Source organism: Ptychodera flava, chromosome 1, assembly GCF_041260155.1.
Source record: "Ptychodera flava strain L36383 chromosome 1, AS_Pfla_20210202, whole genome shotgun sequence".
Classification (NCBI taxonomy): Eukaryota; Metazoa; Hemichordata; class Enteropneusta; family Ptychoderidae; genus Ptychodera; species Ptychodera flava.
Genome location: NC_091928.1, coordinates 4,992,721 through 5,009,650, shown reverse-complemented (window position 1 = coordinate 5,009,650; position 16,930 = coordinate 4,992,721). Strand labels below are relative to the sequence as shown.

At 39.0% G+C, this 16,930-nt stretch overlaps 2 protein-coding genes across 2 annotated transcripts in view; both read right to left on the bottom strand.

Annotated features, from left to right (window-relative positions):
* The window catches only part of LOC139123648 (arylsulfatase B-like), a 29,376-nt gene extending 21,079 nt beyond the window's left edge, over positions 1–8,297 (bottom strand). The window contains exons 1-6 of the mRNA XM_070689848.1: positions 8,136–8,297; positions 4,632–4,743; positions 4,272–4,323; positions 3,939–4,042; positions 2,098–2,204; positions 1,755–1,819 (exon numbers count right to left, since the gene is read on the bottom strand). Coding sequence (XP_070545949.1) covers positions 1,755–1,819; positions 2,098–2,204; positions 3,939–4,042; positions 4,272–4,323; positions 4,632–4,743; positions 8,136–8,244 — 549 coding nt within the window. The 5' untranslated portion in view covers positions 8,245–8,297. The remainder of the gene's footprint in view (positions 1–1,754; positions 1,820–2,097; positions 2,205–3,938; positions 4,043–4,271; positions 4,324–4,631; positions 4,744–8,135) is intronic.
* A 4,944-nt stretch (positions 8,298–13,241) lies between these two features.
* On the bottom strand, positions 13,242–15,287 carry LOC139152195 (uncharacterized). The gene has a single exon (XM_070725364.1). It carries the CDS (start codon positions 15,285–15,287, stop codon positions 13,242–13,244), a length of 2,046 nt encoding a protein of 681 aa, XP_070581465.1.
* Positions 15,288–16,930: the final 1,643 nt, after the last annotated feature.

The window sequence follows — 16,930 nt, the reverse complement described above, 5'->3', positions numbered from 1 at the left end:
GAGAGAGAGAGAGAGAGAGAGAGCAGGTGACTACGACCGGTACATTTGAAGGTCACGTTTCGAAACCCTAATCAATAAAGAATGCAAAAAAGAGCGAGATGACAAAACGACAGAGCACAACGATAAAGATAGCAATGACATGTTGCTGTGAATGCAACTATTTCAAGGCTTTTTATAGAACTCTTCATAAACGGCCGATATGAAAGTGACAGTGTTGAATTACCCTTCATTTATAGACCAACCTTTGTATCTCCCAATCATCTAAATGCATGGACTCGCCGAATTAAAATAGAATGTACCAAAGCAAGTCAAAAATAAATGAATTACAAGCTGACGAAAGTGGTGACGTGACTCTATCGTCCAGTGGCAATTTTTCAAAATATTTGTAAGCTCGCAAACTTGACCACATGGTATTGAAATAACAGCATGTGCCATGTAGTAGCAAGTTAAAAGCATGAAAATCATAAAAAAGGAAATATGTGACGTCATATTCACTGTCCTTCCCCGCCAGCTGACAGGGAAGATTAAACGTTAATCGATCAACCAAACACGGCTGTAGTACAGATCAAGTTACTACATTACGAAAATAGAAAGAAGAAATCATCGTCGATGGTGTAGTCTCTGCTGTGGCAGCTGTTTTCAGGAGCTGATGATCCCTGTTTAGATTGTAGCACTTCTCTCCTTTGATTGGTGCAATTACAAATTGATTTGCATGTCTACATTATAGTACATTGCCCTTATGCCAAGACTGAAATGTTCTGTTTAGGCATGAAACAGACAAAAACTCAATGACACAATGACCACCAAACAGTAATGTTGGATCATATTGTGACACAAGTTGAAGCACATGCCACATAGATACATTTTAGTATATTGACTTTGTGTAGAGGTTTAATGACACTTGCTCATGCTTGTTTAAGTAATGGCTCCAAAGATGGGAAAACAACAAATATTGTTGATCAGCGGCTAAATATTGGATTCTATGATGACAAAATTTGACGTGAAGATGAAGATCTTAGTGCAATTACCATGTACCAAATCGAATTGAGTTGAGTTGGTTCAGACTCTTAGGAGCATAGGCGCTATACGTAAAATAAACACATATGTCCGCCAGCGGAATGTTGCATCACTTTGCGACGCAAATTGTGTGCCATTGCATATCGTCCGAATACCACATTCAAATGAGATATGTTGAGACATGGAAGCTTAATAACTGAACATGAAACACCGAACAAAATCGTCACCTGATGACCATAATTAATTGTATCATAAAATACATGTAAATTGATGTTTATATCAATGTCATAGTACAGATACTCTGTCTTTGTACAAAGATTGAATGAAATAGGTTTAGGCATGTCTGAGTGCTGAGTTTGAACGGATAGATTGAAGGGTGCACGAAACCAAGTCCTTTCGAATCGGGGGGGGGGTCATAAAGTGAAAAATTAAACGAAAACAGACTGAAAGGAATCAATTCAAACTTCAAACTGCTTTATGGGTCAAACTTTGGGAGTATAAGTAAATTCTGTATGTGTAACATACTGAAAGAATGCTGAAAGCAACAACATAGAGTACGGCAACCGGTCAGGCAAAATATTTCGCAGAAATGTCTCCAGGCAATTTTAAGCCATTTCAAGCAGTGTTTTAAATAACATAAAAGAGCGACTACGAGTTCAGAAGAATAATCCTTTACTTTGACCACTTTAACTACTTACTGAAGTATAAAACCCATAAGCTTATCTGAGGTTACATACCGTTGAATAAACACCATCTTGACTCCAATGAGGCGTGAAGTCTTCTCTTAAGTCTAAATACCCGTCTTCTCAAAATTGAACATTAACAGATGATTAATTCATAAGGTTTGTGTTTATCAACTCTGCAATACTGGTATATAAACAGTAAACATAATGACGATGACAGCAAGGTCTGTGGTGATGGCTATCACTGCAATGACGATCGCGATGACGAGCATGACAAGTTTCATAATTATTATTCGTCCTTTGTCTTGATAACTACAATATAATAATCGCGACTGCGTTTTGCATTAAAAGTTGTAGTTGTGCAAATGACATCATAACTACGTCGATCAAAACTTACCCACTGTGTGGCTGAAATGGTCTTCGCGTGCGCTGTAGAAACCATAGAAATGATCAAAACCCCGCCTGTTTGGCGTGTAAGCTTCCTTGCAGTGACCAAGATGCCATCTGGAGAACGATAGGGGTCAACAGTTGGTCAAGGGTGGAACATCAGACTGTGGGGGTCTCAAGGGTGGGCCATCAGACTGTGGGGGTGTCAATGGTGGACCATCAGACCGTGGGAGGAAGGGGTCGTTCAAAAGGGAAAGGAAAATACAACCCTGTGCTGAGGAAATAGTTAAATGGCTTTTTGCCAACCAGGCTACATCGAAAATATTCACGCAGTGAAAACACATGGAATTGTGAAGGTGTGCACGCCTTGCCTATTCCGAAAATACGTCCGATCTTGGAAGACGATGACATATGTATATTCCATGTTCTTCTCTGTACATCTGTCATTCCAAGATCCAATAGAGTACTCTTATATCAACTGATACATGTTGACAATCGACAGTTCAAAGCAGATGGTACTTTCAGAGAATAGAGAATTTAACACAGTATGTATATCGTTTATTCGAACTGCAGGGCCGCTTTCAACTTTCGTTCAAAAGGACCATAAATAAGGTTATTTCATTCAAAATTACTCAATATAAGTTAAGTTTTCTCGTTTATGAAATCATTTCCCCAAAATATCTTATTCTGTTTTGTATCGAAGTGTTAAAGAAGCTACAGAATTCATGATATTTGCTGAAAATTTCTTTTGAATGGATCGTCTTCTGACATGTTTGAGATAAAGGCTTGCTCTAAATTTGAATTGTAACGTGTAGATTTGAACGTAATAATTTGCTTAAAATAACAGAAATGCAAATAACCTTCGACAACAAAGTCGTTGGTGGTAATTAAATGTCATAAGAATTACATCACTTGAAAGGTTAACAGAGTCTGTTAAATGTGTGAGTAGTTAGTATGAGTCTAGTTAAAGGTGTACAGTCACCTGTAATCTAAATATGCCCATATATGGTCAAAGGGGCGTTCCTTGGTAGTCAAAATACCTATGTGAAGGCGCTGTTTTCAAAAGCAGCCATCCGCTTAATATCTATGATTGGTTAGATTTTCTCTTTCCATGGTAACTGTGGCAAAATCGGAACAGGTGACAGTATACCTTTAATGGGGCATCTTGTGAAGCAGATTTGCTTCGTGTGTAAGTGAAGAGCAATATTATGTCCAACAGAGTGCTGCTGAGTATTAGGAAGTTCATATTTTCAAAGTATTTTTGTTTATCACACGTGATAGAAATGGTCGCCATAATGATAAATACAAACAATCAAAAGGGTCTATAATAACGTTTCTTGAAATACAAAATACAGGAGCAAGGCTTGAGTTGTATGGACAGTCTAGTATCAAACATGTCATAGTGATCGCCAGTGAACTTTACAAATTATTGCCCTCCAAGACATATCTGAATGCATGGAAGAACAAAGTTACATTCATATTTACATCCTGATAGTTAATTCTTATAGAACTTTTTGTAAATAATCAGTTCACCCTTATATTCATCTCATGATAAATGTCAGTGCGGCAGCTGGAAATTGATTCATCGATTGTTCGATGAAACAAACGACAAAATATGTTGAACTCACTACACACCATTCCAAGTTTGACCTTTATCAGTTTAGACACATATTTGTCATTGCCCTGGATATTTGACATTTCCAAACAAAACAGCCGCCAGGCCAAAGTGAATGGATGTATCATTGAATATTGTATCGTATCCAATAACTCAGTTTGAATAAATGACGTTGCCTCCTACCGGATCAACTATTTGACTGCAATTGTGGATTTGAAAGAGACGGGACAACTTACTTTCCGACGATGTACGTTGCGTAGCCTTGTTCTTTAAGTTTCTCTGACAGCAAGGTAAAGTGCAAAGGCAAACCTGTTGGCCTGTTCCTCAACGAAACTTGATGCTGAGAAAGAAATGATCGTAATGACTAGTTACGTATTATTGAAACCCAGATCTCAAGACCAATGATCCTTACACAAGACAATTTCTTTAAACTTTTTTGCTAAATTGGCATTGTAACATATTCTTGTACCAAGGCATCCTTTCTACAAGGTATTACATACATACATACATACATACATACATACATACATACATACATACATACATACATACATATAAAAACACTATACCTGGAAGCCGATACGGTGGGCATAGTAACCTGTCATTAGCGACGCCCTAGAACTGAACAGACAGTGAGAAAGTAGTCTTAGTGACGAATTCGGCAGGAATGAGTCACAGAATGAGAGGAAGGAAACTTGCTGATGCTGATCCTCTTAAAGAGCAAAAAACAAAGATAATCCACAAAGCCCGACAGGAAAATGTAATTGTCATCATCACTTCTAAAGTATGATCGCCACCACCACAACGAAATCTGAGAGCGAAAAATGTGACCGATTTCAAATTGATGTAAAATCTAGTTATGAAGAGAAGGCCAACATGTGTATGTCAATTTCATCCGACGAAGTAATTGCGACAGATACAATACGTACGGAGCACACGATGGAAGCGCGTAGGATTGTGTGAAGGTGACCCCTCTACTGGCAAGGTCATCAATTGTTGGTGATTTGACGACTCCATTGTTGTAACCAATATCATTCCATCCTGAAAGCATATTCCAAAAATATGACGTCAAGACAAAAACGAAATAATCTGACGATCTACAATATTAAATAACCCAGATTTAGTCAGGGTGCAGCCAACTGGTAAAATCGGTACAGTTTATAAAATAATCACAAAACGTGTTTCGAAGTCTGGTATACTGATTTTGTGTATTTTGACTTCGACCTTAAAATTTCGAGGGGAAGGTGGAGCTGTTCGCAACTGACCTTTCACTAGCATACGGAAGATATGGTTTCCCACTAAATAATAATACCCCATGCCCTCCGGCATCTATGACCTGCGCCCTCCCCACTCCAACAACAGTTCAACCTCCCTACTGCCCTCTCCCCACTACTAAAATTTCCCCATTGCCCACTAGGTGTACATATTCCCACATGTACATCTCATTCGAGCAACAATTTATCCACCATCCAGTGTGCGTTCGTTCAGTGCATGGATGTCAATAATACACACATCAGTGTTCAGTGTAAAGCTACTGGACTGTTATTAAACTTATCATTTCAACCTTTGGACATTGCTCCACCCTACGTTAGGGGTCTAATCTTCCTTGAAATTCTATCAACCACGGCATTCCCCTCCCACTACCTATTTTCCGATATCTACTGCAAGAAATGTTCTCCCCTTCCGCAGTAAAAAGTTGACTGTTTCTCTCAGCCTGCTGGATTAGTTTTTAAATTTGCCCGCCCGTTGAAAATCTGCGCGCGAATACATCGATATCACAAACAGCTTCGTTTGCTGCACCTGTTAAGTTATATTGAATGCAAATGATATAATATGCTACAATGACACCCAGAAATGAAAATATAATGATTGATTATGACATTTTTCCAGATCATCAGTAGTCTATCCTTTGTTGAAAAGCGGCAACTTTTTACGACAAGAGTGAGAGACCATTGATCACTCGAAATGTTAAAATAAAACAAAAAAACTCTTTAATAGCAGTTAAAATTCACGTCCCCAAGATAGGAAGGTTGAAACAACCCTATGCTGTAGCTTTATTGGGATCTAATCTAAAAAACATATGAGAAAATTGTACAGAGGGCATTCATTGAATTGTTCAGCCTTCTTGGTGGCGGTTTCAAGATTAATTTGTGAAATGTCTTTTTCAAAAGATGGGATTTAAAAGCTTGCTTTATAGGTGTGCTAACAGAGAAGGGACACTCAACAATAAACATTGTACAGATGATTTTCGGGTTGGAAGGTAGTTGTATTTTGCGAAATTACACTAAACCAATTATATTGTTCGTGTCTTTCACCAAAGAGAGCTGTACTGAATAGCGTGAAGGTCGTCATTTTGAGTTGCAACATTTGAAACATGCTAAAAGTTTGTTTTTAATCAGTACTTTTACAATGATATGAATTTGAAAAACCACATGAAATTACAGTTTGACAATTTATAAGGTTTACTAAAGTCTAAAAAATAATATAGTAATTTTTCATGACCAATGAATGATTTTGCTGACAATTGCATTCTGTAAAACTGAATTCAGCTCCGCTGCGGCCGTAACATCAGCGGCGACAACACGTTCACTAAGGGAGTGTTCAGTTATTATGGCCGGGGGTGGGCCGGCAAAATCCAGGGGGGTCACCTCAAAGTTGAAAACTGCAAAAGGGGGGGGGTCATGTATTTTTCAAACAGCTCAGGGGGAGTCACTTAATTTTCATAAGTATCCGTCCCGTCAAAAAGCAGTTTCAGTGTTCAGAAATATTTTGGGAGATAAAAATGATTCGTTGCATGATTTCATTCTCTGAAGTTATTGATATATAAGCTTAAATCTGAACAAAAGTATAATTATCTGTCACATGAACATCTTGACTTGGCAACTCTGAGGCTTGTTTTATTGTAGATTGAGCTCACTGAGGGCAATGAACAATTCCTATTACTTTTAAATTATAGATATAGCAAGTTTTGTCACGGAAATTATTTAGCAGTTACCTGTAGACTACTAGTACTATGAAAAGAACTTTTACGTGAAATTCCAATATCATAATTGTTGTCAACATCTGAACTTTCAAATGCCCTATTTGAACCAAGTACATTTGTATCAATTATCAAACACCTATAAAAGCACAAATTAATTTAGTTAAGCATCGTAAAAAATTATTCATAGTTTTCTCATAGACTCCAACGGTGAATCAACATTTCGGTGAAATTCCAAAATCCAATTTCTGGTGAACACATCCATTTATTACAACCCTAGTCTAATCAAGTACATTAATATTAATAATCGAGAGTACATAAACACACAGATTTACCTATTTTTGTATTGCAAAAATTATTCATAGTTTCCTCATAGACTCCCATATACCGTGAATATAAATTTCGGTGAAATTCCAAAATCCAATTTCTGGTGAACACATCCATTTATTACAACCCTAGTCTTATCAAGTGCATTAATATTAATAATCGAGAGTACATAAATACACAGGTTTACTATTTTGTATTGGAAACAAATATTCATAGTTTCCTCATAGACTCCCATGTATAGTGGATGAACATTTTCAGTGAAATTCCAAAATCAGATTTTTTGTACACATAATATGCACTTTTAACCATCATATTCCAATTAAGTACAATTATGTTAATTATTCAACGTCTGTATATGCACAAGTATAGCAAGTTTCTATACTTGTGCATATACAGACGTTGTATAATTAACATAATTGTACGTAAACAGCGGATGAACAATTTTGGGTATTCTGCAGTCAAATTTTACAACCCTATTCCAATTAAGTAAATTTATGTCAATTGTCAAATATATATAAATGCATAGATATAGTTTTGTACTGAAAAAGCATTACATAATTTTCTCATACACTACCATATATAGTGAATCAAAATTATCAACATCTGATTATCAATTAAATCCAAATATCAAAAATTTTGTACACACATGTTTGCGGAAAAATATTGCAATTCGCCTCTAATTTCTGTCCAATCCCTTTGAGGGGTAATTTCAAAATTATAGCGAGTCAGAAGGGGAAATTTGAAAATTAACACTTTGTGAGTTTGTAAGGAAGCATCTGAGAACCTTTTTTTTTTATTCTAATGCCCCCCCCCCCGATGTGTTTGTGTGTGCAGCTTTACTCAAGCAATGTAGCAATGTGGGGGGGGGGGGTGTCATGAAATTTTTGTCATCTTAAAGGGGGTCATCAATTTTTTGGTGCAATGGGTAGGGGGGTCACTTACTTTGACTGATGCGCAGGAAGAATTTGCCGGCCCAACCCCGGCCATAATAACTGAACGCTCCCTAAATATCTCATATCTGTGATCATTGAGTGTGAAAATATACGGTTTTGTGGTTTTGAACAGATCAGGTGAACGTTAATCATGCATATCTTGGTTTGTTGAGGAAAAATACGACTAAACTTACCAAGATCGTCTGCCAGGATGAATAGTATATGAGGACGTTTAGGATTGTCGCAACTATGGAATTGGAGACACAGAAGAGCTGCATAGGCCTTCAAGAGATGGCGGTACATTATGAAATTAACTTACCTACAGATGTACACTGTCCCAACTCTACTTATCGAATGATGTCCTCTGCCGTGTCACAGTTGGTGACGGCTTTGGAACATGTGATACCACCGGGGCTATTTATTAGTTATTCCAGGTGACATGTTAAACACCTATTGCCTTGTCATGAGGGCTATAGCGCCCATCTATTACCCCGAGGGGCCGCGTGTTACCAGAAACACATCGCTATTCCCCGAGGCCGTAGGCCGAGGGGTATAGCGATGTGTTTCTGGTAACACACGGCCACGAGGGGTTATAGACGAGCGCTATAGCCCGAATAAAGACCACGCGATAGGTGTTTTATAACACACCACATGCTCATGTTGTATTGTTAGCCTATATAGTTTTTAATGTGTTTTGATATTTTGCACCACAACAATCCATTGTAACAAGTTTTTACCGGGCGATGTTTCCACAGCGGTTTCAGTTATACGTGGTAGTACCACTTTCTTTCAAAAAATATTCTAAGCATACCTAGCGACATCCTTAGTTGCACTTTAATCTTTTCCTTCAATGAGCTGTTCAAATTCGATGGGGACTAGACCTATCTATTTTCTCGTCACGTGACGTATTCTAGTGAATCGCGACACGGAATGAACATTTGGCGTGTTATAACATACATCTATTACCTGGTCATGAGGGCTATAGCGCCCGTGTATTACCTAGAGGCGGCGAGGGGCCGTACACGTGTTAGCAGAAACACATCGCTATTCCCCGAGGCCGTATAGGCCGAGGGGTACAGCGATGTGTTTCTGGTAACACACGGCCAAGAGGGGTAATAAACGGGCTCTACAGCCCTAATAAAGACCATGTTATATGTGTTTTATAACATACAACACGCTCATTTTGTATCATGTTATATTTTGCACGGCAACAATCCCTTGTGACAAGTTTACTTGGCGATATTTCCACAGCGGTTACAGCTGCACGTGGTACCACTTTCTTTCAAAATATTCTAAGCATACCTAGCGACATCCTTAGTTGTACAGTGTATCATCACCAAATGGCTATTCTTAATCTTAACCGAACAACCATCAAGGCATTTTGAGTAAAAAAGATTTATCATACTGACCTCACGAAAATGATAGCTGGATAATCGTTTGGAAAGCTTATCGTTGCATTATTACAGACTAAAATAGAATACTTTGAACAAAAAGTCGCGTATACATATCAGCGATGCACGCCAAAAGTCTAGCGGTCCTGTTATTGTAATCTGTCATGAACAGTATCATATTCAAACAATCCTATAGTGCCATGCAACAACTCAAATACCGGTCGAGGTGTTAGCGATCTTTCACTAAACGAACGTGAAAAACGAACGGGCTCGTCGTCTTTCCAAGCATGCTATTGTTCAGCTTTCCTAACATTTGCATGTCTCGTGGCAAATTCTGCAACCCTGTTGGACCGAAGCCAAATTAATTAATAACCGTTAGTTCTTTCGTCGCATTATAATATTCATGTACTGCTTTGTGTCACGGACGAGACAATGGTCAGAAATAGTTGCTCAAAGGGACCATTCAATACTGTGGTTGACGTGGAGGGGGCTCAAATTATCATGTATCTGGAACCTTGGGTTAACGATGAGATTCTATGATGATAGGGTTCACATCCTTAGTAGCACGACTTCTATAGTCAGGAGTTTAATCACTCGTTTTTAATGAGATAAAATACTGAGTACACATACAATGCAGGGCTCGAAATTAACGGTAGTCCCGCGTTCACAGACTACCAACTTTTCCCTTGGGCTACCAAAAGTCCATGAAATGGTAGCCCACACAGACTACCAAAGCCTGGGAAATGAAATACTTGGCGTGCGATGTCCGTCACTTTCGGACGAGCTAAATGCAGTCAACATGCAGTTTCATTTGTTTGAAGCAATTATCCTTTCATCTGTGAAGAGATTTTTCTGGTGACTATTACAATTTCCACTGCTATGTTGTTATTTTCACAAGATGCAGAGCGTTTGACACTAGAATGTCGAGTTGCTTTTCCGTGTGCAGTCTTTGCATGCCAGTTCACACTATGCTGCTGATCGGCAGCATACAAGACGTACTTGTGTCAAATTTTTTGGGTTTTGATGCTGAAATTTAACAAAACTGTCACTTCTGTATCAAGAGATTGTGTAATCATTTTGATTTGAAATAGTAATACAAAACATTCTGTCAGTTAAGCTTGGCTGAGTTTCGCTGTCTTTTATCTAGGGTTGTCGATCAGTATCAATGTATTACGTTCTGTATAGATAGACTCGGGTGTAACAAGGCATGCCAGTTCATAAAGATCATGAGAATATTTTTTTTCTGTTTTTCTTTACTCAAGTTACAATTTCTTTGGATGTGTAAGCCGATTTTGAAAGTGATAGAAAATGTTAAAATGTATATAAATTAGCATAAATTAAGCGTTCGTGACACACAACATGGGGTTTCTCGAGTGTTGCTGAACCGGGGCTTATACTCGGACGAGTAAGGTATCCATAAACTAATATATTCATGGACTACCAGCCATTGTCACTGGGCTACCAACTTCAGCAAATGGTAGCCCAAGTGGACTACCAGGGTAAAATGTTAATTTCGAGCCCTGCAATGTATGGTAATATAGTGACGATGGTTTTCATTCACTTATGTTTCGTGACCAGGCAAATGAAACTGCTTGATTGAACAAAATGTTGCGAGATTTTCCCGAGCCCAGTCTTCGTACTTAGTTGATGTGACGTTGAGCGAGAAAGGCACATCAGAACCTACAGGCATGAACCAAAGGGGTTGGCAGTACAGTTCTTTGGCGCTTCATAGTTCTTGAAATATGATATTACGTGCTCGACGTTAATGCGACACCTATGGCGTTGAATGCCTGCCAAAATTAAGCAATGCCATTTGTGATTACGACATGCCATGCATGATGAGGTACAAAATGCGAATATTTTGACATGCAGACTTGACATTCGTAATTACAACATGCCATGATGAGGTACAAAGTGCGAATAGGCCCTACAATAGAAGGCCATACTATAATTATGGCAATGGTCTATACACTAGATATGATCAGGGTGATCGCAACCGGTTTTAGGTTGTGACCAGCACAGCACCGTAGATGTGTTAATATGGAATTGCATTTGTTTCCTTTTCATGTTGTTCGTTTTTAATGTCCTGGGACTGTCTGGATACAACCACTAATGGCTACAATGTTACACTGTGCTCCAAAAGAGTTGTTGTGTGTCCATTAACATTTGTCAACCTAGTACTAAATTTAGCACACCTATTATTCTGGCTACTTTTTCTATTTTTACTTGTACTCAGCTGTTCATCAAGTTTTCCTTCAATTTATCCAGTTCTATTATTCAGCTTTTACACTGCCATGTGTTTTGCCTCGCAGAGACAGAGTACTGCTGTTTTAAGAAGAAATTTTAAGCGTTCCTTTTCTACGTGTTGGAAGTTGGAACATCCAAGGTAGTTTATCAAAAAAATGTGGTGATGTAGATTTTCTATCAATTGTTAATCTATTTTATATAATGTGTATTCAAGAAACGTGGCTTTCGAAGTCAAACACTGTTGCTTTTGATAGTTATAGTTATTTTAGATCTGATAGAAATTTACAACATAAACGTAGTAAACGTGCTGCTGGGGGATCTGTTGTTGTATTTAAGTCATGCTTTAACTCAGGTATCCATAAGATGAAGTAAAAAATTGCTGACTTGCTGTGGGTAAAACGTGATAAAAGTCTAGTTTTATGTATAGAATTCCAAGAAATAGAGTCAGTCCAACTGCAACTATTGAAGTCATCAGGAAGAAGCGGGAGTACAGCAAAGTCTTGACACAGTGTGGAGAAATGAAAGGCGTACTCGACCAATTTCTTCAATCTTCAAACGATCTTTATTAATAAAACCGACGTTTCGGCAATACACAGATTGCCTTCCTCAGGGTAAAAACTAATAGATAAAAGCGGATAAAATAGAACGTGTCAAAGGAAGGTGGAACGACTACAGGAAAGTAAAATCATGATGACAAATCCTCACAAAGACTAAAAAAGGCGAAAAAAGTACTAAAATACATACTCAGATAAAAAAACACTGGAATGATGTAAAATACAGGATAAAAATGAGAATGTGAAAATCAACATAGGTAAAATGGAGAAGGGACTCTACTAACCTAGATCGTGTGAGGTCTGGATGGAAATGAAATGTCATTGTCAAGGGAACCCTTATGTACATGTTGAAGAGACGGAGCAACAAGACCCCCTAACTGGAGAACAGAGAGAGGGGGGGGGGGCTTACAGAAAAGTGAAGAGAAATTACCCTTCTTTACGGTTGATACCAATGGGTGACAGCGTTTCAAGTGTAGTAATGTATGAAAGTTCAGTTTTTCTTCTGAGTTGGGTACTAATAGAATGCATTTTACAAATGCCACTTACTTGAAAATGAGAAAGATTGTGACCGGGTTTGTTGAAGTGTTCGGAGACCGGAGTGGATTTTCTATTGCGAATAGTGTAGACATGCTCATATATACGTCTCTTAAACTCTCTTTTCGTTTCACCAACATATTGTTGAAGGCATTTTCGGCAGGTGATGACATATATTAGGTTGCGTGTATTACAGGTGATGTTACCGATAATATTGTGAGCTTTGCCATTATTTGTGCTGAGTAATTGTGTTGGTTTCAGCGACAAATTTACATTGGTTGCATTCACCACAGCTTTTTGTTGAACCAGGATTAACGGAGTTTGAGGGCCTTTTGAGTCTAGCCCGTACGAGAGATTTCCTGATATTAGGTGTTGTTTATAGGCAGTGAATGGAACATCGGTAATGGCTTTGGCGATTTCTTTATCGTTTGCAATTATTCCCCAGTGTTTGTTAAGAATTTGGAGATTTTGGGTAGACTGGGATTGAAAGTAACAACAAGGGGTATTCTCTTTTGACGTTTATCGGCGTTTGTGGATTTGGGCGTTATTAATTCTTTCCTGTCAATTTCTTTCACTACATTAATTTGTTATCAATCTCCCTAGCATTGTAACCGCGGTTGACAAAATGTTCTTTCATCTGTTTAGTGGCACTGTCAAAGAGGGTTTCGTTGGAGCAAATTCGGCGATAGCGAAGAGTTTGGCTCCATGAGATTGATTTAAACGTATGTTTAGGGTGACAAGAGGTGAACCACAGGTAGGTGTGGCGATCGGTGGGTTTGCTGTAGATGGAGGTGGAAATTTGGTTGTCTTGGATGGTCATGAGAGTGTCTAAAAAGGGCAGGCTGAGTGAACTATATTCCATAGTGAATTTGATTGTGGGGTGAATTTGATTACAGAATTGGAGGAAATTGTGTAGTTTGGTCAGGCCATGTATCCAGATGAAACGAACATCATCAATGAATCTTTTCCATCTCTGGGGTTTGAAATCGTGACCGTGTAAAATAGATTTTTCGATCTTACCCATGGCAAGGTTTGCGTATGATGGTGCGACCTTTGATCCCATGGCTGTACCATGTTTCTGTAAGTAAAAGGTTTCATGAAAAACAAAGTAGTTGTGATGGAGAATGAATTCTAACATCTCTATGAGAAGTTCCGGATTGTCTATATTAGATGTTGTGACAAAATCACGGACTGCGTTGAGACTAAATTCTTGTGGTATGTTGGTATATAGTGATTTACCATCAATGGTGACGAGAAGAGCATTGTCGGGGACAGTGACTTGATCGATGTCTTGAAGATGGTGGTTAGTGTCTTGTATATATGATGGTAGGGATTTGACAATAGGCTGGAGGTGGTAGTCGACGAATGTTGCGAGTTGGTTAGTAAGAGCTTGGCATTGTGGAATTATGGGACGAAGTGGGGTGTCTTTCTTGTGAACTTTTGGGAGTCCGTAGAAGTGACCGGGTTTGGGTTCAGGAGGTAGGAGATGGGAGGCTGTCTTGTTAGAAATCCAGCCCTTTCTCTTCCAGCGATTGATTTTCTTCTGGAGTTGGTCGGTGTATTGTTCAGTGGGGTCACAGGGAAGTTGTTCATAGAACTGTGTGTCTTGGAGTTGTTTATGGCATTCAGTGGCGTACCAAGTGGTGTCCATGACAACGATGCTGCCTCCTTTATCAGCCGGTTTGATGACAATATCTTCTCTGTTCTTAAGTTGTGTAAATGATTTCCGTTCGTTGGCCGACAGGTTGTCCCATGATTTGTTCCAATTGTAGCGGTTAAGGATATCACCTTCTACCATGTTAAGAAATCTCTCTAGATTTTGATTGTTGCTGGCAGGGGGGATGTAGGAAGATTTCTCTCGAGGGAATATTCTGTGTACTTCGTTGGCCTGAGTGGTATCATCTTCATCCCGGTATATATATGCAAGTCTGCACTTTCTTTTGAATTCTGCAATGTCCAGTTTGAGTTCGTTGATATTAATTGTTTTCGGTGTGGGGCAGAAAGAGAGTCCCTTTGAAAGAACGCTGATGTCAGAGTCACTAAGTTTAATGGTGGAAAGATTGATCACAGCTTTGGGGTCTGGAGTAGGCTTATTTTTCTTTCCCCTGTTGTTACGACGACTGTGGTAGTGGCGAGAGTTCCTTGTGGTATTGTTGATATTATCAGAGGGGTGACATCGATTTTTGAATTTCTTGAGTTTCTGATAATGTCTTTGTTTGCGGACAGTTGTTAAATTGGCTGTGAATCGATCGAGTTTCTCAGAAATATCAGCAATCTGATCATGTCTTAGTTGTTGAGTCATTAGAGATTCAGTGTCAGTGATTTTCCTGGCGTAGGTGTGAAAAGCTTTCTTTTGTTCATTTATAATGAGATGCATAAGTTTTCGTTCTGTATTGTGCAGCACTCTCTTCACATTGTTTTTGAAGCCCGGTCTTTCATTGCAAATGTTCGGTCTCACCTTTATTTTCAATCCCTTCGGTGTGATGTCATTTTCTATGTAGTCTGTAAGATTATTGATGTGACTTTCACATTGTATCTTCTTTTTGTAGAGAACCTTCAACTTGTTGTAGTGGTTCCATTGTGTGCTTGAAAACTCTATTAGTTTAGTTGCAGGATCCATTACGCTGGATGCTGGGGACTTCGTCAAAAGTGTAATGTATAGAATTCCAAGAAATAGAGTCAGTCCAACTGCAACTATTGAAGTCATCAGGAAGAAGCGGGAGTACAGCAAAGTCTTGACACAGTGTGGAGAAATGAAAGGCGTACTCGACCAATTTCTTCAATCTTCAAACGATCTTTATTAATAAAACCGACGTTTCGGCAATACACAGATTGCCTTCCTCAGGGTAAAAACTAATAGATAAAAGCGGATAAAATAGAACGTGTCAAAGGAAGGTGGAACGACTACAGGAAAGTAAAATCATGATGACAAATCCTCACAAAGACTAAAAAAGGCGATAAAAATACAATACTCAGGCCAACGAAGTACACAGAATATTCCCTCGAGAGAAATCTTCCTACATCCCCCCTGCCAGCAACAATCAAAATCTAGAAAGATTTCTTAACATGGTAGAAGGTGATATCCTTAACCGCTACAATTGGAACAAATCATGGGACAACCTGTCCGGCCAACGAACGGAAATCATTTACACAACTTAAGAACAGAGAAGATATTGTCATCAAACCGGCTGATAAAGGAGGCAGCATCGTTGTCATGGACACCACTTGGTACGCCACTGAATGCCATAAACACTCCAAGACACACAGTTCTATGAACAACTTCCCTGTGACCCCACTGAACAATACACCGACCAACTCCAGAAGAAAATCAATCGCTGGAAGAGAAAGGGCTGGATTTCTAACAAGACAGCCTCCATCTCCTACCTCCTGACCCAAACCCGGTCACTTCTACGGACTCCCCAAAGTTCATAAGAAAGATACCCCACTTCGTCCCATTATCCCCAATGTCAAGCTCTTACTGCCCAACTCGCAACATTCGTCGACCACCACCTCCAGCCTATCGTCAAATCCTTACCATCATATATACAAGACACCAACCACCATCTTCAAGACATCGATCAAGCCAACGTTCCCGACAATGCTCTTCTCGTCACCATGGATGTCAAATCACTATATACCAACATACCACATGAATTCGGTCTCAACGCTGTTCGTGACTTTGTCACATCATCCAATATAGACAATCCGGAAACTTCTCATAGAGATGTTAGATTTCATTCTCAACCACAACTACTTTGTTTTTCATGATACCTTTTACCTACAGAAACATGGTACAGCCATGGGATCAAAGGTCGCACCGTCATACGCAAACCTTGCCATGGGTAAGATCGAAAAATCTATTTTACACGGTCACGATTTCAAACCCCAGAGATGGAAAAGATTCATTGATGATGTTCGTTTCATCTGGATACATGGCCTGACCAAACTACACAATTTCCTCCAATTCTGTAATCAAATTCACCCCACAATCAAATTCACTATGGAATATAGTTCACTCAGCCTGCCCTTTTTAGACACTCTCATGACCATCCAAGACAACCAAATTTCCACCTCCATCTACAGCAAACCCACCGATCGCCACACCTACCTGTGGTTACTTTCAATCCCAGTCTACCCAAAATCTCCAACATTCTTAACAAACACTGGGGAATAATTGCAAACGATAAAGAAATCGCCAAAGCCATTACCGATGTTCCATTCACTGCCTATAAACAACCACCTAATATCAGGAAATCTCTCGTA